The 24,777-nt window shown below is 46.7% G+C and overlaps 1 protein-coding gene across 1 annotated transcript in view; it reads left to right on the top strand.

Moving 5' to 3' along the window:
- Positions 1-24,777, top strand: part of ESRRB (estrogen related receptor beta) — a 164,307-nt gene that overhangs the window by 114,123 nt on the left and 25,407 nt on the right. The window contains exon 3 of the mRNA XM_077820356.1: positions 10,923-11,039. Within this exon, the coding sequence (XP_077676482.1) occupies positions 10,923-11,039 (117 nt within the window). The remainder of the gene's footprint in view (positions 1-10,922; positions 11,040-24,777) is intronic.

Genomic DNA, 24,777 nt, shown 5'->3' on the forward strand with positions numbered 1-24,777 from the left:
ACTCCTGGAGTCACCCACTGATTTGTAGCTGGCAGGGGGGTTAGGGTTTACTCTGGGAGGGTATTCGTTTGGCACAGGCTCATCTGGAGAGCAGAATCCCTGCCTGCTGAGGGCATCAGGATAGGGCTGGGGCCTTGTTAGTAATGTTATGCATCTTGTGGGGAAAACAACAGTGCTCCAGGAAAAGAGGTTTTCACACAAACCTGTCAATCCTGTTTGCATCCGTTAAGTTCTGAAGCACTATAGGCCTCATGGAGATGCTGTATAGTGCACGCAGATACGGAGACACACTGATACCTCTCCCTTCTCAGCAGCACAGCACATGGTTGTAAAGATTTAGATGAAGATTTTCAGATGCCGGGGGTGGGGGGTTTAGACACCCAATTTCTGTTTAGTCTCAGTCAGAGTTGCAAATTCCTTAATGTTCCTCACACATTCTTGTCAACTGCTGGAAATGGCCCACCTTGATTATCACTACAAAAGGTCCCCCCCCCCCTGCTCTCCTGCTGGTAATAGCTCACCTTACCTGATCCCTCTTGTTACAGTGTGTATGGTAACACCCATTGTTTCATGTTCTCTATGTATATAAATCTCCCCACTGTATTTTCCACTGCATGCATCCGATGAAGTGAGCTGTAGCTCACGAAAGCTTATGCTCAAATAAATGTGTTAGTCTCTAAGGTGCCACAAGTACTCCTTTTCTTTTTGCGGATACAGACTAACCCGGCTGCTACTCTGAAACCTGTCATTAAGTGGTTTTGAAAATTTCAGCCTTGGCGTTTCAGTGTAAACAGCAGCGCACGCACCACAGTCCCCAAATGTGTGCATGCATGGACACAGACACAAACATACAGCCAGATATACCTGCATGCGTACCTACATGCGCACACATATGTACACCTATTACATACCACACACACACAAAGGTACACAGAAGAATTGTACGTACACCTCTACCCTGGTATAACACTGTCCTCAGGAGCCAAAAAAATCTTACCGTGTTATAGGTGAAACCGCGTCATATCGAACTTGCTTTGATCCACCGGAGCGCGCAGCCCCGCCCTTTCCCCCTCCGGAGCGGTGCTTTACCGCATTATATCCAAATTCACGTTATATCGGGGTAGAGGTGTACCTGCAGGACCAGTGATGCATACCAACAAAGGCACACGTGTATACATGTACACAGATATACCATGCAAATATAGACAAATACACACACACTTACAGGCAGGCTGCCATACACAGATACTTGTATGTCCATTCATATACATGTACCAGTATAAGCACACATGCATAGACACGCTGTACATACATTCCCCCCCTCTCCAATTGAAAAGATGGACAGCATCATTCAGCCTGCAATAGAAAGTGTATTGAATTTACTACAAAGACACCTTTGACTCTGATTAAATTAATTAAATATGTATGCGGGAAGGACACACGTTTTATTTGTACTCAGTGAGTGGTTCCCTCATATCTGATCACACCTCATTGCTGAGGATGCTGGAATCTGGACTGGACAGAGCTGGGCAGGGAACAATCCTCCATAGGTCTCTGTGGATAGACTATTTCTATCTCTGATCTCTCTGATTCCAGGCATCTCTACTTACTGTTACACTCCCTGGAAATTAACTCTCCATTGCCCCAGACTGACATGGTCCATCTCCCTCTGCCTGGCTTATCCTCTCTCATCACACCATGTAGAAAACATGAACCACTATGGAATGCCCAGCTGTTCATATGCAATATTTCTGTGGCTTGTCATTGCAGAGTTTTCATGGGTTGAGTGTGAACTTTTACATCCAGTCTCGCTTAGCAGCGCTGAGTGTCGTCCCTCTCTTGATACATTCTTGGTATTTCAGTTCTGAACATTTGGGCAATCAACGCTAAAGGAGGGACTTGGGGAGGGGGACGACACACCAGGGGATCTTTGTATGGAAAGAGAGTAAAGGTTAACCCTTTAGGGGAGCAACACTGGGGAATCTCTGTAGCAGAGGAGAAGGCAGTCTTTACGTACCCTAGAAAACTACCAGCCACAATAGATCAGGAGAGATGGGGAAAGACCAGCAGCTGTAGAGTTCAGAAAGAATGAGAGAAAGCGAAGGGGGAAGAGACAGAGTAATCAGAGACTCCACCAGCCTATGTAAGCTATCAGCTGATTTCATCCTACAGCACAGAGAGACCCGCTGAGTGCAGCAGCCTTGCTGGCTGCTCCCTAATTGTAACGTGTAACAGATGGGGAGAAGGAATAAGTGGGGATTTCTCTCACCCTGTCATCAGCCCATCTCAGGCAGCTTCACATCCCTCTCTCCATCGGCTGGTCTGGCAGTTAGGGCACCAAAATGCTCTTATTCATCTGAGCTGCAGAGCTCGGTCTAATGCAGTTGAGACTGAGGCTTTTATTCCATCATGGAGATGAGGGGCAGAGGCAGAGAAGGTGATCAGATCGGAGGAAGCAGGGCCTGCTTGGGAGCCAGGGCGGTCTGCAGATTGCACGATCAAAAAAGGCTTTGCTGCAGGACATGTTGAGCAAAAGGAGAATGAGCTCTCAAGTGTGACAGGGCCCTAAGTAGGGGGCAGTAGGAGGGAAGAGACAGAGGCTCTCTGTATATCAGTAGCCACAGCAAACAAGTTTCCAAAAGCCTTATTCATCCTGCAGGTTTATTTCATTCACTAGATTTGATAACAAATGAGAGAATTTAAATCACCATCCAAGCTTCTTAATATACGTGTGCGCATGTGTCTGTGTGCACCCGTGTGATGTATTTGTGATGTGTGTTTTGGTCTAACCTATTACATTGCCTGCCAGCACAGATCATCTTTTTTGTGGCTGTGATGTCAGAGAGAGGTGCTGTCTGATCGTGCAAGCACAGAATTGGGACTGGGGATGCAGATAGCACAGTGATGTGCATACTATAAGAACCTAGATAGACAGATACTGCGGATAGATTCTGTACTCAGTTCTGACACTGACACCCTTATGGCCTTGGACAAATCACTTCACTCCTCTGTGACTTAGTTTCCCAATCTGCAGAATTAATGACTTCATTACATGCATTTCTAACCTGTCTTCTTTACAGGCGTTACATGGGGAGCTAAAGTAGTAACATGCTATTGTACTGTTCTCTGCATGGTGCTAAATTCTGATTCCTGTGAACAGTGAGACCGAGTGCAGCATGTGGCCTCTGATTGCAAAGCAGAGTTTCATGCTGAGAGCACGTCACTGATGCTCCCTAGCCGCACTGACTCCCTGTTGATTTCATAGTGGAGTTGAAAGCTGCCGACCCCTAATTGGTTTGGGACTGAATTACTCGTCATATCCTCTCTCCCGATATGATACTGCCATAGCTGTGATCAAACAAGATGCCCAAGCTGAAGATCTTTTGATTTAAAGGACTGGCAGAGTGTTTTCTGTGAAAGCCCATCAGCTTTGGACCTTGCTTCCCTCTCCTAAACACATTGCAAAGTCCATTTCTTTCAGGCTCGGGAAGGTGATGGGCTGGGGGATTGGAGGGATAAGCTGTTTGCTATGTAGTTATCATGAAAGCTGGTCAGGAATTTTCCAGCTGAATGATTTTTCCAACAGAAAATGCACTTTCCACCAAAAACAAAATTGTGGGAAAATTTTGTTTTTTCTGGACATTTTTTATTTTTTTTTCCACTGGGGAAAATCTAAATGAGATCTTTCATTTGGGGTAACAAAATATTAAACTGAATTTCCCAATCAGTGTATTGCCATGTAGGAGTTGTAGTTTAGGCCCCCATCCTCTCATCTTCCACAAAGCTGGGCTCCACGTGTCCAATAATGCAATGCAGATTTCCCCCTGGCTGAGTGTGCAGTGCATCATGGGAGTAACATGACTGTGGGTGCACTGTGGGAGATGTAGTCCAGCCACATAACCTGGCACGTAAGGGGCGAATGGGGGTGTTAGGCTCCCAGACTACAGCTTGCGTGAGGCAGTGTGCCAGTGTTAGAATATGCAGTGCGTTATTGATCAGATTCAAAGTCTTTTGGGTGAGTTCAATAAACTGAAATGAAACATTTTGATTTTGCAAATGTTGAAACATTTTGTTTTGATATTTCACAATTGGAATTTTTCAGAATTTCCATTCTGCAAAAATGTTGACTTTTCATCCTGATTTGGGACAAAAGCAAATGTTGAAATGTCAGAATTTCTCTCACAATGGAAATTCCAAATTTTGCTCTGCTCTAGTCATTATTAATTTATTCGTTTGGGCTGGTATTTTGATATATTTGATTTTTTTTTGAATTGTTAAAAAAAATTAGGGTTCTGGGTAGGCAATAAAATAAATGTAAATTGTTGTATTCTCCTCCCCACAAAATCAGCTTGTACTATGCTCTGGGTCTCCGACCCCCAAATCTAGCCAGTGTACTAAATGACAAGAGATACCAGAACCTACAGCTAGTGAAGACACAGACAAACAGAAACATTTTACATCATATTTTACCTGGCCAGGTTCTGGATCAGCCATATCTCTGAAAGTGAATTCCAAAGTGGAGAGCCCACTCATATGAATGCCCTGGATCCTGTAAGCATCACCCTCAGGACAAATAGCTGACTGTAGCTGCTATGGCAGGACATAGCAGGATGTGCAATTTCTGGAAAAAACATAGCTGGAGTTTACACCAGTTAAGGCTTAAAATGTGGATAATGCTAATCACTCACCTCATAGGGGTGGTAACAAAGTGCTTGTAACAAATCCGTGGATTTCTAGGGCTCTGTGGTTGTTGCTACAATGCTCAGAGAGACCCCTGGGAACTTCATAGCAGCAGCAAGGATAGAATCCAGATCTTCCTGTTCCAAAATTCCAAGCCACTAGTGTTTGAGCTAAAGGAAATTTCCCCCTAGTGGTTGGCCCTATAGGGCTTAAGACACACAATTGAACAGTTCTGCTTCCATCCCGTAGAGAGCAGTGGTATGCATGCATATGCACACGCTAGCCCTCTTGTAAACTTATCCTCAGAGATTTATATGTTCTTTCTCAGCTGAAAGGTCACAACTTAGAAATAGGATTTTTTTTGAAAGCTCAGAACAACTTTTCCATTACAACCAATAAAATTGCATAAACTAATGTCAGCTATGTAGTGATTGGCTAAGTTATATCTTATGTCACAGTCAATGTTCCCTCTAATTTTTGACAGGCCGTGTGTGCAAAAAATTTCTTCTGTGCAAATTTTTGACAGGCCGTGTGCACAAAAAATTTCTTCAGTGCAAATTGTTGTGTGCGTGGTGTTTCGCCGTGTGCGCGGGGTTTAGGATCCGTGTGTGCACGCACACATGCACAACTTAGAGGGAACAGTGGTCACAGTCCCTCCACCCATAATGAGAAGATGTCTTGAAATCAGCTGCCTTGAAATCAGACAGCATCTCGGACACCCCTGGTTTTCCTTTTTCTCTGAGGAGAAGAATCATGCAGACTGACTCCATGCAGAAGCATATCTTCCCTGGGACTTCAGTAAAAATGTATTTTACTTGTTAAAATCCTGTGATAGCATTAAAATATAAACAAAGCAGAGACATGCTGGTGACTCAAGCTTGGCATTTGTGGCTACTGTCAGCAGACGCCCTTGATGGTATCATGCCTTATAAGTGTTTAGAATCTCACCCTTCCCTGCCATGAGACCTGGTTAAATGAAATTCTTGGTTAACCAAAGTGCTATTGCACAGAATCTGCTTTCTCAAAATCTCATTGTCCCGAAGATTACACCCATGCACACACTAGTCCTTGCCAAAATTTTCAAAAATAGGCTCTAACTTTAGGCTCCTGAATCCATATTTAGACACCTAAATAAATGGCAGTCGGGAGCTGAAAGGTGCTCACCAGTTTTGAAAATCAGGTCACTAAAATATGAATTTTGGAGCCTAATTTCAGGCTCCTATTTTTGAAAATCATAGTCACAGAGTGTATTTCCCCCCAGACACAAACACACACACTCACCTCACTTGAATATAGCTGAAGGGATTTCCTTCATATTTTCATAGGGAGCAGAATATAAAGTTTCAACCCAAACAAGGAATGTGTCTGTAAATGATGCATGTGTAAAAGCAGTGGGTTAACACGGAATCAGTTCTGCAAACTGTCACTTACACATAGTATCCGCGTTAACATAAATCTGAGTGAGTTACTGGGAAGAGAGCACTGCTGAACTTTACTGGTACAGGGTGCCGCTGTATCATTTCCAGGTTCTTTTTGTGGTGGACAACCTTGATTGATCCAAGTGAACAAGTTTAGGAACCAAACTGGAACCCGAGATAAAAAGTAACTAAGTAAAACACTGATGGAAACTGGAATGACTGTGTCCCCTGACTTAGTTGCTTGTTGAATAGTCCAGTTTTATTCCCGCTGAACTGTCCAAATGTTGGGACATCCAGGACTGTAGCCTGTATAGCTTTGTGCAGTCCTGATCATGCAGAACTGCTAAAGTGTAGATGCAGTATTCTGCACATGACGTGTTGCTCTTTGATTGAACAAAATAATTTGTCTGCTAAAGTAATCTCTTATATTTAGGCCATTTTGAAGCTATTTCTGATTAAAGAAAGAAAATGAGAGGAAACTTCTCTAATGTTATGAGAAATGGAATAAAGGAAGAACAAGTGGTGTGATCTGAAATGGATGTGAGACCAATCCTGATGGGAAATCCTGCTTCCCACTTCCCATGCTCTAGGGGACCGAAGAGTGGCATCATGCCACCCTAGCAAGTCTATGGCAGAGCCAGAAACTGAACCAAAGAGTCCTGCTCTAATCACTAAACAACACTGCCTCTCCTGTCTTTTAGTTTCATAAGTAATTTCTGATGTAAATAATGTGCAGATCTGTTTGGATCAGAGGTAAATACTGTTCTAAAGTGAGGAAAGCCCCTGTAATGAGAGACTGTTCAGAACTGTTTCTTGGGAGCTTAGGTTAACCCATCTTCTACTCTTCCCTTCTGGCTCATATAATATTAAACACACACGAGGCGCACACACTCACCACAAATTCAAACACATGCAGATACAGACTCACATGCAGGAACAAACACGCACCCTTGCAGCTGCTCATTGACACGCACAGCCTCCTCCGCTGGCTGTCGCAGAGAATCGAGTTCTTTTAGCCTTCCTTCCCCAGAGCACCCAGTCTGTGGTGACTGAGCTGGCAGCGTGACCGCCAGCCAGCAGGAGGCTGCCGGAATTCCGATGAGTTAATCTCATCACTTTATCACAGGGCACTTACAGAAATTACAAGCCAGCGTGAGCAGCTCAGCTGTGCTGGCAGCCGGCCCAGGACCCATAAAAGAAATTGAGAGAAAAAAAAAAGTCAAAGAACTTTGCTAAAGTTTTGAAGACAGTATCTTTTCTTGGATGAGTTTTGCTTGGCTAACACTGACTGCGTCTTTCTCTCCTCTGTGGTGTCCTCCTCGCTTCACCCCCTGCAAAATGAAGAGCCATTTTAGGCAAAGGTACTTCATCCCTGCATATCATCCTGCTTACAGCAGAGAACAGATTTGGGCCAAGTGACATCTGGTGTAATTGCACAGAAGTAAATGGAGTTTTACACTGGGGTGAACTGGCATGAAAGGGACATATTGAGACTGATTCTCCACTGGCTTGCATGTTTGCACCTGTACAAGTGGATGTAAAATGCTGTTCTGACTTAATACTTTGCCAGATGTAAATGACGATGCAAGGTGTGTGGCAGGGAAGAAAGGGGCACAGAACCATGGATAGAATTAAAAGAGAAGCCAGGAAATGAAGGATCCGCTATGCAAGGGACTACTGCATTCCCATCCTGAAGGGTCGGTCTGAGAGATGAGCACCCTCCTTTTGCTCTGCTGTGGCTATTGTACTGACTGTGGGGAGCCACTGGCTCTTGCATACAGACTGTAGCATTTACAGATTGGTACTCCATCTGACAGTGTCAGAGCTTTCTCAGGGTACGTTCATGTGACAGTCCCAATTTCTTACATGACAATTGGCTCCTCAAATTGGGAGTAATGTGAAGCGGTGGAATCTTTGCCTTAATCCATCTGTGATGACCTTGAGCTGCAATGTGAGGAGCCCTTGTCATCCACAGATGCAAAGTTTTGATATGAGGATGCACAAACCTCATAGCAGCATAGTGCAGTGTTGCTGCCTCATGAGGTGACTGCTGAAATCCCATAACATTATGGTGCTGTGGGCCTCTTAGCAGGAGGTGGGGCCTCATTTGGGAGGGCTGGGGTTTTGCTTGTGAAAGAGAGGCTTGGAAACAGAAAGACGGGAACCACCCTGACAAAATGAATCTGCCACGTTCTTCTCCTTCGGGGTGTTACTGCTCCAGCTCCTCATATGTGGGACACAGCAGCTGTGCAGCCCTGAGGGCAGGGACGCTGCACTCTCCAGTCTGTGGCTCACTGGATGTACAGGAACAGAAGTGGGAGTTCATTTATTACCTTGGGACCAAGCCTGAATCTCAATTTCCAGTTTTCAGAGATATTTGATACTTAGACGGCTATTGAAATTCAGGTGCTGTACAATGCTGAGGTATATACTGAATGGAAGTGGCTTGTGCAGCTCTCTCCGCTTCCACACAGCGTCCGTGTCTCCGATCCAACTGTGTGATGGCAGTGCTGCGAGCATGCAGACGAGCGATGGCTGAGAATTTAACAGTGACGCTGGAGATCACTGTCAGGGTGCAGGGCTTACAAGACAAGAATCTGAAGGTGAAAGCTCTACATACTGCATGCAGACATCAAGTCTTTGTGCCTTTGGGGCTTACAGTGCTCCTGGCCCCATGCCACCAGTGTGGGACTGAAATTCTCCCACATAACACTGTGAGCTAAACAGCTGGTGAATCCTTCACTTTGAATTTCCCTTCTCTGCCCATCTTTAGCCCTCTTCCACTCAGATTTTCAATGGGCTTTATATGGGGTTGGTCTAACTAAATTTCACCTCTCACCCCATCCCCATGCAAAAGGTGGATATTAGAGCATCCCCATTATACAGTGAGCTGTAGCTCACGAAAGCTTATGCTCAAATAAATTTGTTAGTCTCTAAGGTGCCACAAGTACTCCTTTTCGTTATACAGAGGGGGGACTTGTTGAAGATCACACAAGTCCACTGCAAAACCAGGAACAGAACCCTGGAGTCCTAACTCCCAGACTTCTGCTCCAACCCCACTAAATCAAACTCTCCCTCCCTGATGTGGTTATAGAAGCCAGGAGTCCTGACTCCCTCTCCCCTCTGCTCTAACACTAAATGAGTACTCCTACCCAGGGCTACCAATGAAAATCCAGGAGTCCTAAATCTCAATTTCTGCTCTAGCCCACCAGAACAAACTCCCCCCACAAAACTGAGTATGGAACCTGGGACTCCTGACGCAAAGCTGCCTGCCTTACCTACTAGACCTGCATTCCTTAAATACATTATTGCTGTCGATGTATCACTATCAAGCTTAGATTTCCAACCCCCTCTCTTCACCCCTTATACTGAACAGTCCTGTCCAGAAGTATCTTCTGAAGAGTGGTTGGCAGGAGGTGAGACAGCCCCATTTGTTACAGTCTTTAACAGTAGGGTTAAAAAAGTTCTGTGATGCTGTGACCGGGCATTACAGCACTTACATCCTCATGTCAGGTCATTGTACCTGTGTCTGAGGTTGTGTTCTTGCTTCATGATAGTGCGCCATGTGGCAGGAAATAAATTTGGGGTGCTTTCTTTGCCCTTGGGTGTTGCAAGGGATGAACCAGAGCCCTGGCAGCTGGAGTGGGAGGTGACCTAAAAGAAAAAAGTGAGAGGTGCACCTGGAAACATGGGGGCTCTGTGTGCTGAGCTCAGGGACTAGAGGTAGGAACTGACAGGATCAATATCCCTCAAATGCAGTAGGAAGCCTCCATCCCTCTTTGGAGCAAAGTCCTCAGAAGAAGTCCCTGTTTGTAACAAAACCAGATTCTGTTTTCATTAAGAAACCAGAGTCTCTGGCCAGGTTTGCTGAAGCCCATGCACCTTTTGCCAAGTCCAGCGGCCAAGTTTCAGGAGATCTGCATTCAGTTTCTAGTTTCCATGGGAAACCATTGGAAATGTGTTTGTCCTTGTGATTTTGACCCAAAACCAGGAAAAAAATCAGTATTTTTGGATAAATTTTACTTTGTGTTGGGGGTTCATTTGAACTCCAAATAAATTCAAAGACAAGAGCAGGGGACATCAGTGGCACATCAAGTGAAACCAAAAAGGTTTGCATTATCCTTCCTGTAACCAAACCTGGGGTATTCCACAGGAATGTCCTACTCCAGATCGAGCACTTCCCTGCCCCTGCTATCCCATTGTACTGTGCCAGATCATAAGCATAAGATCATTAGAGTCAGTGTGTGACACAGTGAAGAGAAAAGTCACTTCCCCAGCTCCCTGCCCTCCAAAAACAAAAGGTGGAAAAGATCAGCAAGAGTCCCAAAGCCCTGAGGGAAACACAGTCATCACAGGAAAGGCTGAGACTAGGGCAGCAAACGGAACAATCCCCATGGGTTGGGCTCCTGGGGATACGGTTATAACAGTAAGGGATATGTGCCAATAATAACGCCAGGTGCATTGATTAGACTGGTAAGCAGTGTATCTCAGAGACGCTACATGGCTGAAGGCCAAGCACCCCCAGCTGGGCTTGTACTCTAATTCCACCTGCAAGTACTGCTTTTTATTTAATGTTTTCATTTTGCTTTTCTAACAAAGAAGCCCAGCCTGTGTGGTTACCCCAAACATTTTCACAGATGGAGTCATCATCACAGTCCCCTAGTGTGTGAATGAAGGAACGGACAGTATGCATCTGGGTGGTGTAGGGGGTATAAGGGTATTATCCAGTGCAGGCAGGAGGCATTGTACTCTGGCCATGATAGTGATTCCTGCTGTTAGAGGGAACAAGGCCTCTTGAGTGACCATCTCTGTGTTTGATTGCAGGGAACATTGAATACAGCTGCCCAGCCACCAATGAGTGTGAGATCACGAAACGGAGGCGCAAGTCCTGTCAGGCCTGTCGCTTCATGAAATGCCTCAAAGTGGGGATGCTGAAAGAAGGTAAGAGAGAGGGTACTAGGGACTCGGGACCACTCACTACCTTTGAGCCTGGGCCAGGCCTCGTACCAGCTTCCAGACTGACTGCACAGGGGCCTCCCTGGCTTTCCCAAGGTGCAGCCCTTATAAAGGACTCAGGAAGGACAACAATCTGTTTCTGCTAAGTGGGAAGATGGGGCCCTATGAGGGCTAGTTTCAGGGTATGTCTACACTTACCTCCAGAGCGATCAATCCAGGGGGGAGGGGTGTCGATTTATCGTGGCTAGTGCTCTTCCATCAACTCTGGTACTCCACTGGAGCGAGAAGTGTAGGCGGAGTCAATGGGGGAGCATCAGCAGTTGACCTACAGCAGTGAAGACACCCCAGTAAGTAGATCTAAGTACGTTGACTTCAGCTATGTTATTCACGTAGCTGAAGTTGTGTAACTTAGATCGATGCCCCCCATCTCTCCCCTCCCACCCCCATCCCCCAGTGTAGACCAGGCCTCAGTCTCCAAAGGGCAGGGTCCTTATGTTATATTTTGTATGGAGCTGCAAATCTGACAATTAGTGAGAGCCTGACCCATGATAGTGTACATTCCCCTTCTAAAGGAACCCCAGATGGGGGCACATCCCTCCCTCCCACAGTGACTTGGCTGAGTAACTGTACTAGTACCTGTACAACTGGAGGGAAGAGGGAATTATTGTTGTTGTTAATGAACAGGTTGGGTTGTTTGTAGGGGAGGGTGAAGTTGGCATGAAGACATGTCACAGAGTGCAAGGAGGGTCTGACAGCTATTCCATTCTGAGGGGAGGCTTTAAGAAAGTGGTGGGGAAGAGACCTTTGTCCCTGAGCAGGTGGGTCCCTCTGCCCTGCATGCTCAGCCTGTCTCTCCCCTCTCTGAGCCTATTGATCTGAGCAATGTTCTCTGAGCAGCGCTCGGCTCCTTTCTTGTGCTGCTCTTTCCTCTCATCCTTGTCTATTCAAGGTGAACCACTGGGAATTCAGTGGCAATTAAACACATTCTTATGGATTGACTTTAAAGCTTCATTTCCCCAAGTTCCTTCTGGGAGAGGAAGGGAGGAGAGGCACTGCTTGTAATTCTCTGCATTGCTGTACCTGGCAAAGCACAGCGGCTTCAGCCTAACCCCAGTGAATAGCAGCCGGCAGTTGTCTGTGCAGGTCCAGCACGCTTGAGCCAAGGATGCCAGCACTTCACACTACTCACTTCCAGGCACGCCATCCTATGAGCCAGTGATGAATTGTAAGCTCTTGCCAGGAGGGTGTGTTGCTTTGCTGTGGGGTGCTGATACTTATCTCCTGGGAGACAGGCTGGTGGCAGCCAGTGCTGTTAGGAATGTAGATTAGATTTTAAACCCTTGCCTGTTCTTTGATGGATGTGTAATGTCTGGGGCTAGATATCTTCCTACCACAGCTCTCCAGTGACTGACTTTGTGAGGGTGTGAGCAGTGTACTGTCTGACCCTCCATGGCCTTGCCTTAGAAGGTGATGGAGTCTGAAGGATACATCAATCTGTTTATAAGAGGGATGCACCTACTTTTGGGTTAGGGGTTGACCCCCTTGATACCACTGCATTCAGTACTGCAGAAAATGAAGTATCCTCTGGTCTCTTTCGCTATTTCATGTTTATTGACACTTATTTGCTGTCGTGTCTTATGATACCAAACAGCCTTAATGGCAGAGTTCCTTACTGTTCTTCTTATAGGGACTGAAACTGCATCATTAAAATCAATCAGAGTTTTGCTACTGATGTCAGTGGATCTATGACTGGACCTGTAATATTTTAGATACGTAATATAAAGGTAGTTCAACAGTAGTATAATATGTGTGCATATAATAATCTACGCCAGGGAGGAGGAGATTGGTTGAGTGATCTGAAAACAGATCTGGTATCCAGGATTCCTGGTTTTGACACAGACTTGCTGGGAGAGTTAAGGCATGATTTTCCACTCAGTTCCTCAGTTTCCCCATTGTAAAATAAAGATCTTACTGACCTGGTTTGCAGGTGGACTCTGTGGATTGATTAGTTAACTTACGTAAAGTCCTGTGGAAATACAACATATTATTATATAGAATTCAGTCAATACACATTTTTAAAAGCCAAAGTCAAAAAGGGGAAAAAAATGGTTTTATAGTACATGGTCTCCACAGAGTCAGGAGTTTCTGGAAAGAGGAAATCCATAATTGTTTGACTTTCTGCTCAAAATTGGAGAATTGACAGAGGATTTCGATTATAAAAGGTTCATTGGTCTTTCCCATCTCTGATTTCTGTGATTCTATTAGATCATCCACTCCATCTCCCAGCCAGGGCAGGATTGTTCCCCTTTGTACATTTTCTAGTGCTTTGTCCGGTCTAGTTTTTAAAGTCCCAAGTGGCAGGGTTTCCCTGGAGAGATTGCTCTGATTTCCTGAAGAGCTCACTGTGAAGAAGTGTATCTGGATACCCATGCTAAGTTTCCTCCATTTTAATAATTTCATCTAATTATTCCTAGTTCTCCCCACTCCCTTATATCACACCAAGTAACTCCCCTCTCTCTTCTTGGTGTTTACCCCTTTCAAAAGACTGTTAACACATTTCTCCCCCCAGCTGCCAGGAAACGAGGTGGGCACTAGAGACTACAGATGGTCGAATGGTTAAAGCAAAAGATCAGGGAGTCAGGACCCTGGTTCTATTCTCTGACGCCCCTGTGGCCTTGGGCAACTATTTTCTGTAATGGTTCAGTGTAAAGACACTGACCATCCTCACAGGAGGGTTGGGAGACTGCACTGGTTAATATTTAGTTCAGCTGCTTTGAGATCTTTGAGCAGTAGATACTACAGAGGGGGAAAGTATTAATTTTAATTTATTGTATTACATATTTATACCTTCCTGCCTGCTCGGCACTTGAGTTAAGCCAGAGGGATGTCTGGGGACAATATGTAGAGGTGACACGAAGAAAGCTGGTAATGATTCTGAGCCTGCTCCTGTTGGGATCCATGGCATGATTTCCATGGGAGCAGGCTCAGACCACAGTTGGTATGTGTGGGCATGAGCAGGAATACACATGCTCCCCCCTGCATCAGGTGAAGATGGAATGATCCAGTAGGATGCATTGATATGACGGTGCCCCTTTAAGACCTAGCAAGACTATCCCTGGGATGAACACAGCAGTGCAGGTTTGTTATGGGGGAAAGTGAATGAGAAACAGGCAGGAAGGGAGCCAAGTGAGAGATCAATAGGTTTCTCAGATATCCCCAGGTCACTTTCTTTAAGAGAGCCCTGATCAATGGGCTGCAACCAGGGAGTTGCACAGGCACCGGAGTTTTGACATCTCAGGTTCTTCCAGCGTGATGCGGCAGAGCATGGGAGACTTGCTAGGGAGAATACAACATGGTGCAGAAAACTCTTTTTGCAGAGCACATCTGGCTCCTATTCCTAAAGCATTTGCTTTTTGTAGCTTTTTTGCCTGTGAATCTCTCTCTCTTTTCATCTAGAGCTTACCCCAGTTAGTACTAATTGGCCCCCTTGTTGGCAGTCTCAGCAGAGAAGCCAAGGCTGTGTGGACCTGAAATTCTACCGAACCGCCAGAGAAAGGCATGTAACCTGGGAACTCTGTGCTACTTGTGCTGTACTGTTTGGTGTCCCTGCCTGAAAGACATCAGGGGACAGTGGTTGAGAACCTTTCACCATCTCCTGTGCAGGGCCAGGCACTATCCTGGTCCATGTGTTCCTACTGTGCAAAGACTGGGGAATCTAGAGCAAACTGGTACAGATTCCTGTGTACCCCACACACAGGACAGTGGAACTGGGCCTGTAAAGGGAGAGCATATGCTGCTGCTTGCAAAAGAGAGGGGATGTTCAGGACTGTGCGCCCCCACCGGCATTGTCTGTTTCAGACACACAATTGCTGGAACGTAGCTCCTCCTTATCCCACTCCAACACAGGCAGTGCTTACAGCACAGTCTTGCATGAAGTGCTTATACTTTGCTACCTCCTGATCATGGATTTGTGGATCTCTGGAGTGCTGCAGATGTGACTCTTCTAATCCCTGTCTGTGCCGTATCAGCTATGGGGAGAATAAGCCTTTGCTACTCATCCCTCAGTCAGCTGTTGTGTTTCTTTTTTCTAAGAGTTTTTCAGTCATGCTCACAGTTTCTTTGTCTAAAAGTGGAGGAGAAGGATGTAATTTCAGACAATGTTCATGTAAATGGGTTCAGAGAAAGGGGGATTGGTTCCAGATGGAAGCTGATTGGATAAGGTCTCCCAGCCCAACTTCTCCATCTTTCTGATACTGCACTGAGGTCATAATCCTATGTTTGTTACCTCATAGGGTGTTGCTATGGAAATGACTATGGTGTCAGTTTTCCCTGAAGGAGCCAACAGGAGAAGAGGGTGCCAATCCTTTGTTTAAACATAAACAGCGTGAGCAGCTACAAGACATGGGAAGGGGGATGATGTATGGCCAGTGAGAAGCAGCTGCATGTTAAATTCCCCCTGGAAAAATCCCTTGTTGAGGGGAAAGGGAGTGGGAGGAGGCCTGTTTGCTGGGATCACTGGAAACCTCACCACAGACAAATGCACAAAGCGAAGAAGGAGAGGAGCTAGAAGTTGCCAGAAGTATTGAGGGCACAACAAAGATACCCTCCAGCCCCATACTAGGTGAGCTCACAGGCAGCTTATTGAGCAGAATGGCCCTAGGAGTTCTCTGACACAAGCCTTTCCTTCTTCCTTGTGTGGTCATTCAGCTCTTTGTGATATCCCACTGAGACCTTTCCCCGCAGGGAATGCTTGCCTTGGCCCTGAAGCCGCGTAAACGGCAGGTGGCTGCTACTGCTCACAGTTCTGTGTTGGTGCCTCTTATTCTCATTGCAGCTTGGCACACGCCTGGCAGGCTACCAAGGCTCAGCCCACTCAGTCACTTTTCACTTTGAAAGAGAAACTGTTTAATCTTCCAAAGGCCCCGTCCTTTCAGTGCCTGCTCCCTCGATGCTGCTTTTAGCTCCACTGCACTTCTGCAGCAGCATTTCACACATCTAATAGGAGTCAGAGAAACTCTGAAGGGAAAAATGCTCTGAAGTCAGGAGTGCCAGATCCCTTCACAAAGCACATGGGTGGGGTGGGGGAAAGAGGAGGGGTCACCAAAGTGCATAGCCCTCTAATAATCCTGTCATGCTTTGCTGGCTGGCCGGCCATGGAGAGCACATCCTGCATTCTTGCTGTTTTCTTTCTCAAGTGAAGCAGTAAGAATCTGTTTTATGTTGCTAAGACTTAGCCATCTTCTGCTCCCTGCAAGCAGTGTGCTGAGACTCATCTCTTTTGAGTCCCCACTCGCTGTAAGGACTGGGAGCAAGTCTCTGAAATAGGCTAATGGCCTCCATCCAGTTCCTCGTGGACTGGTAAAAACTATCATTACAGTTGGTACTAACTGGCTCCTACACTGGCACTCTCAGCAAATAAGCCAACTATTGATTGGGCTATGGAGCCAGGAGCCCCTCTCACTCTAGAGATGGTCCCAGAAGACCACGGGTGGGGATTAACACTACCACTGCTCATGCTGTACCCATTATTCTGTGGATAAACAGAGGCGCTTTGCTCTCCACAGATGTTAATTACACACATTTCACCAGCCTCAAATTTGCTAAAAATACTGCTTGTAAAGGACTGAGAGTAAGTTGCTCAGGAGGGGCAGTTTCTGAAGCTGCTAGTTCAGGAAAAATGATTCCATAAAAGGATCTGAAATCTGTTCAAACTAAACCTGGTACTCTGGGGAATTGCAGATTGGTACCAGGATGGGGTTTGTCAGATGCCCCTTCTGATCTGGTGCCTCCATGGCCACTGCAGGAACCTGTATGCTGTCTCACCTGGCAGGTATAGTATGAGGGAAGCTTTCCCCTGAGGCAAAGGAGTGTTCAGCTATTGCATAAAGCAGACAACAACTGTAGTCTCCCAGATTTCCAGCATTTTACCTATAAGAACTAGAGTAATAAAGGCAGGAATGGGAACTTCCATCCTAGGGCAAGAGCTGTTGCTCCGTGAAGATTCTCCATACTTAGCGTGTCTGGGAAGGGAAGTGTTCTTCTTACTTTCCTGCACCAATCGCATTGCACCAGGATTCTGAGGACTCCCCCGGTGACTGTGCAACTTGTGTTTCTTTGTGAGATGGGATGTGGTGAGACTGACAAATGCAAAGAAGGTTCTTTTCATAGCAGAAAGAAGAGACTGGGTCTCCAGGAGCAGAAGAGGGACTCTCATCAACAATAAGAGACTCCCAGAAGACACTCTGACTTGCCAAAAATGGGATATGATTTATTTTCCTCTCTACATATTCCATTCTCCCAAGAACTGGAACTTCCATGGTACAGGAATCCCAGTTACTGAGATTCCAGAATGAGCCTTTCCTTTGCTACCTTTTGCTACTTGTCACACTCGTGAATTTGCAAAGGACGTGACAGAAAATATGTTAGGGCTTGTCTACGCTGGCTTGTCTACGCTGTCTACGCTGGTAGTGAAAAAACACCCCCCTGAGCGCAGCAAGTTGCAGCCCTGTAAAGCGCCAGTGTAAACAGTGCCCGAGCTCTGAGAGCTACGCCCCTCGTTGAGATGGGTTTTTTTAGAGCGCTGTGCCGTGACCACACAAGGAACGTTAAAGCGTTGCTGTGGCAGAGTTGCCAGTGTAGACTAGCCCTTAAAATTCAACAGTGCGTCCAAATTCTTTCTGTTGCCAATCTCACAAACTCTTGGACTCCTCTCTTCCTAATCTAATCTCTTTCTGGTGCACTCATCACCTGAGTACCACCATTGTGGGGCCAGGTAGTGAAATAAAATATGAATGGGAAGTAAACAATGACCACAGAATTGACCCAACTATCCTTTCTGTTAACTGTATACCTTCCCAGCACATTTCCAACTGCCATGGGAATGGTCTCAATCCTAGGATCTTCCAACCTTATACCAACTCGATCTTTTTGCTCTCCAAGCCTCTCCATGTCCATGTATTTGGGAAGTAGTCACTGTTCACTTTTAGTGATGAGAAGAATGGAAATCAAACTCATCTCTCACCCCAAACAACTGTCCCTTGCAACTTGACCTTCTTTCTGTGAACCCAGTCTGTGAGCTGTGAAGTCCTGTAGACAATGGCACTTTACTCAGGTTTAGCCTCCATTTTGCTGTTCCCAACCCAACCAGCTGCATGGAATGGCAGGTGCCACCCAGTGTTTGTAACAGAAATAGATTCACTTCTCACCCATGGCCAACCCACATCTCTCGTGATGTGAATAGAATATGGTGGTCTTGTAACTAAACGGGAAATGGCAGGCATCAGTGATCTCAATCCACTTCCATTTAATAACCCTGCACAAAGCCCCAGAAAGCTGGATAAACAGTAGAGCTTGCTTCCAGCAGAGTAACCGAATCTGGGGTGTCTCTTTTCTGTTTAAGTTTCAGAATCTCTCAATAGAGCAAAGTGTTTCCAGAAACCTCCCTCCTCCACCTCCTGCCCCCATCCTTGTTTTCAGACCATGAGTTTCCTAAATGATATTTGATTTCAGTGAAAGCTCAGCTGGAATCCATGCAATATGCTTGGGCTGTCTCGGTGCTTCGTGGGAAGGATGAGGACTCCTCTGGGAATTCTGGGTAATTGGGTTAGTGGCCAGCTCATGTCAGGAAATTAAAAGGCAGCCCCGATCAGGTTGCTGCTGCAGGGATTTAATGGTTTTGTATTTATAGAGTATTCTGCCTCTAGCTCATGCCAGAAATATCACTTTTCTAAGCATCCAAATGAAGAATGAGAATGAAAAACAATTTTTCTTTCTCTAAAATACCCCTGTGCTTAAAAACAAACAAACAAACAAACTCCATGCCCTTTAGAGCAGGAGCCAGGGGCAGTAACACTTTGATGTCTGTGTCACCCACACCCTGAGTACCTACCATTGTAGGAATATAGAATTTATATACTGGAGCCACATCATTGGTCCATCTGGTCTGGTATGTCAGCTTCCTGCCATAACAGATCAGACCACTGGCATACCTGAACAGACTATTAGGTTACCTGGTCCGGTTTCCCCCACTCTGTGTATCATTGAGCTGTCTAGTTTGGTATCTAGTCTGCTGCCAGAGTGAATTGGACCATTGCACCAGCAAACCTGGTGTCCCGCTTCCATTAGTGGTATATAGCTCTTGTTTCAGAAAAAGAGCTTCATGTCTGCACCAGGCACTCTGCAAGTGGCATTTATTTTAGGGGACTTCAGAGAGCTTAATAGATCTAACTCCCATCCCCCCTCTCTCCCCCCCATCTGCTTTTCCCACATCAGGGGGATTCTATTCAGTACTTCGACAAAATGGACATTGGGAAAGGAGACATCTGACATCCTGGTGAAGGTCCCAGCTCTGCAGAGATGTCCAGGCCCATATGGCTACATGTTGTTAGCCAACTAAAACCGTTTTATGAAAGCAAGACTGAGCTCCAAGCAGGGGTGGGATTATGCTAGATACCTGCTTCTCTAAGCCAGTTAAAGGCACTTGGATAAAATTTTCAGAAGTGCCTCCTAGGTCTCATTTTCAAAAGTGACAGACACTTTGCAGCCTATGTCCCATTTATTTTCCAAGTGTCTAAGGCCCCGATCTTTAAAGGTACTTTAGTGCCTAAGTTCACCATTAGCTGCCACTGACCTTTTCAAAGCTGCTGCCAAACCCGTAGGCGTCTGAGGCCCCAGGCGGCTAAGCTTCCACCAGTCAACATTTGCCTAAATGCCAAATCCATCCCAGTGGCTAGCGAGCTACTTGGAGCCTTAACTCAAGCCAAAGCCACAGTGGCCCCGTACCTAGATTCTCAAACTCAGGGGAATGCCTATCTTGCCAGCAGGGTCTGATCCCATGGGCATGTGCAGAGCGTGCCTAACGCCTGTCACCTGCCAGCCACCACATCAGGAGGGCCAGAGGCAGACCACCAATAGGGGGTGGGACGGCCGGAGGTACATGCAAATGCAGGGCGAGCACGAGAAAGGTATTGAGTGTGAGCAGGAGAGAAAGAAAGCAAGAGATATTTTCGGCTGCTAGGGTATGGGGTACCTAAGCTGCTGATTTGGCATAGGTACCTACCTCCAGGAGGGGGGCTCACAGCTATGGCATTGTATGAATACCAGTGGTAGTGGTGCACGGGAGTAGAAGCTGTACCTGATTCCAGTTAGCCTGTGAAAGCAGCTTCTGGCCTCTGTATCCAGGGAACAGCCATGCGGTGGTGCAAACACTAGGGCATCACTCCCCAGCCTATGCATTTCTCTTAGAGCTCCATTTAATTATGTTCTTTTCAATCTGGGTACCAATCATCCCATCAAAGCCACTTGGCAAAATTCTGCTGTGAGCCCTTCGGGCTGGGATAGATCGCTCTGTTACTATCAGTTCAGGAGCATGTGATAGGACTCTATAGAAAGTGATGTGAGGCTAGTAATTCGATGTGACAGCTGATATTGGGCCTAGGCTGCATTTCCCACTGGCCAAGGCTGAGCTTCACAGAGCTTTTAAGAGTATTTTTAGCCCCCAGAATATAAAAGAGAAACTAAACCTGATTTCCCGTGCTGCTGCCTCTGCACACTCGGCTATTTTTACTTCCGACGGACTAGGCGTGGGTCCAGCTTTTAAAAAAACGCTGGAATTATTTTACTCCCATTAAGAAAAAACCCCCAAAGCCTGATGTTATCAAGTCAGTGAGGGGACATGTGATCTTGAACTCGTCAGGCAGATGTCTCTCTGAGGGGGCACAGCAGAGAATTGCAGGGAGCTTGAACAGAGCAGCAGATTGGCTCTTGCACTGCAGAGGCTTGGCACTGGTACAGACTTTTTCACGTGAGCTCCTGGAACACGAGTGGCACCAACAGGATGGTTAGAAAACTGACAGCCCTAACCAGGGCAGAATGATGGGTTGAAAAGGACCAGGCAAACACCCAAGTCCAGGGCCTCCACCTTCCTTCATCCTGGGACCCCTTTTGGGATAGGGCAGGCAGGGGAACTAATAACATACACCTCTAAACAAAGAAAGCCAGACAAACATGGCAGACGCTGGTCAGAAGGGAGTCTCGTATACGTGTCAGGACTAACACAGGTGTTCCCTTCAGAGGCGACAGGACTGGAGTGTGCCCTTCCCTTTGTTACTGCACAAGTAGATTTGTGGGATTGTTTACATTCTCAGCACAGAAAGCATCCATGTCAGAAGGAGCCCCTGCCCTAAAACTGGAATAGAAAAAGCAGACTTCCCCCCAAACTTTCCCATGCCAATGTGCCTCACACCTGATGCGGAGGGACTCCCTCTAGGTGTGAGGAAGGAATTCTGAAGCCCATTCTGTCTATGCCTCTCTGCTGAAGCTGCCAACATGGGGGCCAGTGAGTGCCAAGTCCTGGTGGAGATTTTGTGATGGGTACATCTGTCCTGCTGGGAACTGGACTGTGGTGGCCCCTGTGTGAAATGAGTTGGAAAGTCATAGAGCAGCTGGAGGGTAACAAGTTTCCCTTGCTCCCATCCTGGGATGGGTTGAAGGCAGCAAATCATGTGTAGGTGTGTCCACTAAAGGCTTGGCTGCCTCCCACAAGTATCTGCATACCAGGTGTCACAGCCTGCAATTCAACTTCAAAGGAATTAAGCAGAATGCTTAACCACCATGTGATTTCGGATTCACATCCATCTATATGTTTCCAGGCCCTGCACAGCCTGGTGTCCTGGCTCGTCTGTGCCTCTCATCTCATCTCTGTTTGCTTCCTTTACCCTCCTTGTTCTACTCAAGCTCACAATTTGTCTCCCTTTTTGTTTCTTTCTCCCATTCTTATCTCATCTGACTGCTCCGGGCCTGGCACTGCCTCTCCAGCACCACCCATCCTGCTTTGGACTTGACACTGCCTCGCTGTGACTGCACCCATGCTGCTCCGGGCTTGGCCGTGCTTTTCTCACCCCACCCACCACACGTCCAGTCCTTCTTCACATCTCTCTTGGAAACCCATTTTAACACCCTTCTTCTTCCCTCCCCACTTCCTTGTAAGAGGCAATAACAAAATCAGACAATAAACAAACCAAACAGAAAAGTAACAAAACCCAGGGAAGTGAAAAGTTCAAGAGAAAAGTAGGCGCTCTTGTTATCAGCTGAGCTACCTTTGTGTCTGTATGGGACTGTTAAGACTGTAAGCTCTTCGGGGCAGAGTACTTCTCTTGTTACTTGTCTCTCCAGTATCTTGCACACTGTTCCCAGGATCAGTAATAAGACACGTAACAAATGGATTGACGTGCAGTTAGCTGCTTGTCACGCCTACAAATCGCTCCGATTAACGATTGGAAGATGGATGAGATGTTTCGCATGTGGGTCAGTCTACGCCCTGTCTCTTTAAGGCTAATGCTTGTGTTGCTGAGGCAGAACAATGGTTGTGACCTTATTTAAAGCGTTTGCCTCAAGGAGTGTCACACTGGATGGGGAACAGGAGGAAAATACAGTCTCATTCAAAATTAACAAGCCAAAGTCCTTGGAGGAACAGGCCTATATCCACTCAGCCAGGGAAGGAGGGATGGAGGGTAAATCTCCTTGTCTCTCTCTCTTATCTCTTTTAATGCACTTAAGTCCTTTGTGTCCCTATAATCTGATTGAGGATCCCTAATACCTCTGCAACCTGTGCAGCCATTCCACCAGCCAAATGCTGGGGACGATGCGCCTGTCTGCATGTCTCTTTGGTAAAAGCAAAGTGACTCCCTCCCCAGGTTTTTTTTCCTTTCGCTTCATCAAAATGTGCAGAGAGTGCACTCTGGGGAATTGCAGATTGGTTCCCAGCTTCCTCTACTAAGCGGATAGGTGATTCCACCCTTTAATATCATATCTGCCCATCAGCACATAGAAGAAACAGGAGCTGCGAGCCTCTAGTGAGAGGGAATGGGAAGTTGTGTTTCATTTAGAAAGCCCTGCTTGGGCCAGGCAATTCAGTCATATTCGTGATGTTTGTCACTTTCACAGCCTTTTCCCCATTCTGCTGCTGACTCAGCACTTCCCGGGGAGGCATATTTTCTCACTGACTGACTTGAGGCACTGCTCATTCAGCACAGCGTGCGGTGGAGGCCTCATGGGGTTTCTGTCTTTTGAAATCTGAACACATTTATCTCAATGGAGACGTCAAAGGATAGAAGCCAGTCTTGGGGTCTCCTGGCTAATACAGGACTCCAGGTTTGTACTCACACAGGTCTACCATTCTTCCTGGGTCTCCCTAGAGGCTCCCTAGGCTCCAAATTCTGCTGTTTTCTTTTTCTCTTCTCTCCCTGGAACTTGATGGGACATCAGAGAAGGAGCTGTCCAGCCAGGCTCCTCGGTGCTGAGCAGGGAAATAAGAAACACCTGCTAAAATTTTCCAAGGTGCCCCTGTAATATGGAAGCCAGGTCCTATCGACTTTCTGTGAGTTCAGTGGGTCTCTTCATTGGATCAGTGACCAGCTTAGAAAATGTGCCAGTTGCAGCAAACTCGCTCAGTATGCTCTGACTCCACACATTTCACTTCCTGGGCTTTCTTCTGACATATCTCTGTCAAGCCATCAAGCCTCCCTCCCCCTGCTCAGCACTGGTACCTGAGCCCCTGAATACCCTGACTTTACTCACAGGAAAAACAACTATTTGAACTCATTGGGGCTGATTGGCTCCTGCCTTGCACTTTGCTTAAGATTCTCCAGTCCGCGAAGGCCTCTTCGTGACAAATAAGTTTGCACCATGTAAACGACACAGAGTGGCCTTAAAAGAAAGCAATATAAGTGAACTCTCTGCTGGTTGAAAGCTCTGCCACCTCTCACATCAGTCAGCTCCCACACCCCATGCACAAGGAGGGAAGGGGTGTATCGGGGCATTTGTGGGGAGTGATGTGGGCAGCAAGCATGTGGTGGAGTAGAGCCGTACCATATCTGTGCATCTACAGGCATTGGCCTTTACATCAGTAGTGGAAGTTAGAGTAAGCCCTGTGTGGTTCTAACTTCTGCTGGGGCCAGGTGGCTGAAGATCAGTCTTTTACCCTGCTCTATGCAGCCACCATTCCCTGCTATATCCAGGCACAGCTCAGACATCATCAGGGCCCTTGTGTCATCATTTGCACCTGTGCAAAGTGGGTGTAAAATGCTGCCAACTCAGAGTGATTGTGTGGGACACGTACTTTGCGCCCCTCTGCACTCATGTAAATGACAATATGAAGGGGAAGGCAGTGGAGAGAGAGGCCTAACATCTCAATTAAAACGAATAGTTCCAGGGCCCAGGCTGATGGCTTAAACTATAGTTTTAGGGCTTGATTCTCTACTGTGCAGGGCCTGGTGCAGAGAGGGGCTGACATGCAGCTGATCTCATCCTGATTCTTAGCAGCCCAGCCTCATCTGCAGGGAGACAGCTTTAACTTATACCACTAGGGCAAGGTCCGATGCCAGTGGAGAACCAAGTGTAGCAGAGCCTAACTCAGCCATGTTCCCTCTACTCCCCGACAGCCGCATCTCATGCTCTACCCCTCTCTTTCCTGCATGCTGGGCTATGCAAGGGCAACTCACAATAGCAATTCCTTTGCTCTGGGGATTTCAAGGACTGGTCGTTTCTGCTTCTCTCCACACGGGAGCAGGACTCTGAAAGGGAGCAAGGTGGGTCTATGGCTCCTCCCGCTACAATGCTGGCTCCTGGAGTGGGGATGGCATACCAGGGGAATCAATCTGTTCCATCAGATTGGATGGCACTGATTGAATGTACCTATCTACCACGCCCAGGCTCGTGTGCAAGA

The sequence above is a fragment of the Eretmochelys imbricata genome, chromosome 6 (genome assembly GCF_965152235.1).
Source record: "Eretmochelys imbricata isolate rEreImb1 chromosome 6, rEreImb1.hap1, whole genome shotgun sequence".
Classification (NCBI taxonomy): domain Eukaryota; kingdom Metazoa; phylum Chordata; order Testudines; family Cheloniidae; genus Eretmochelys; species Eretmochelys imbricata.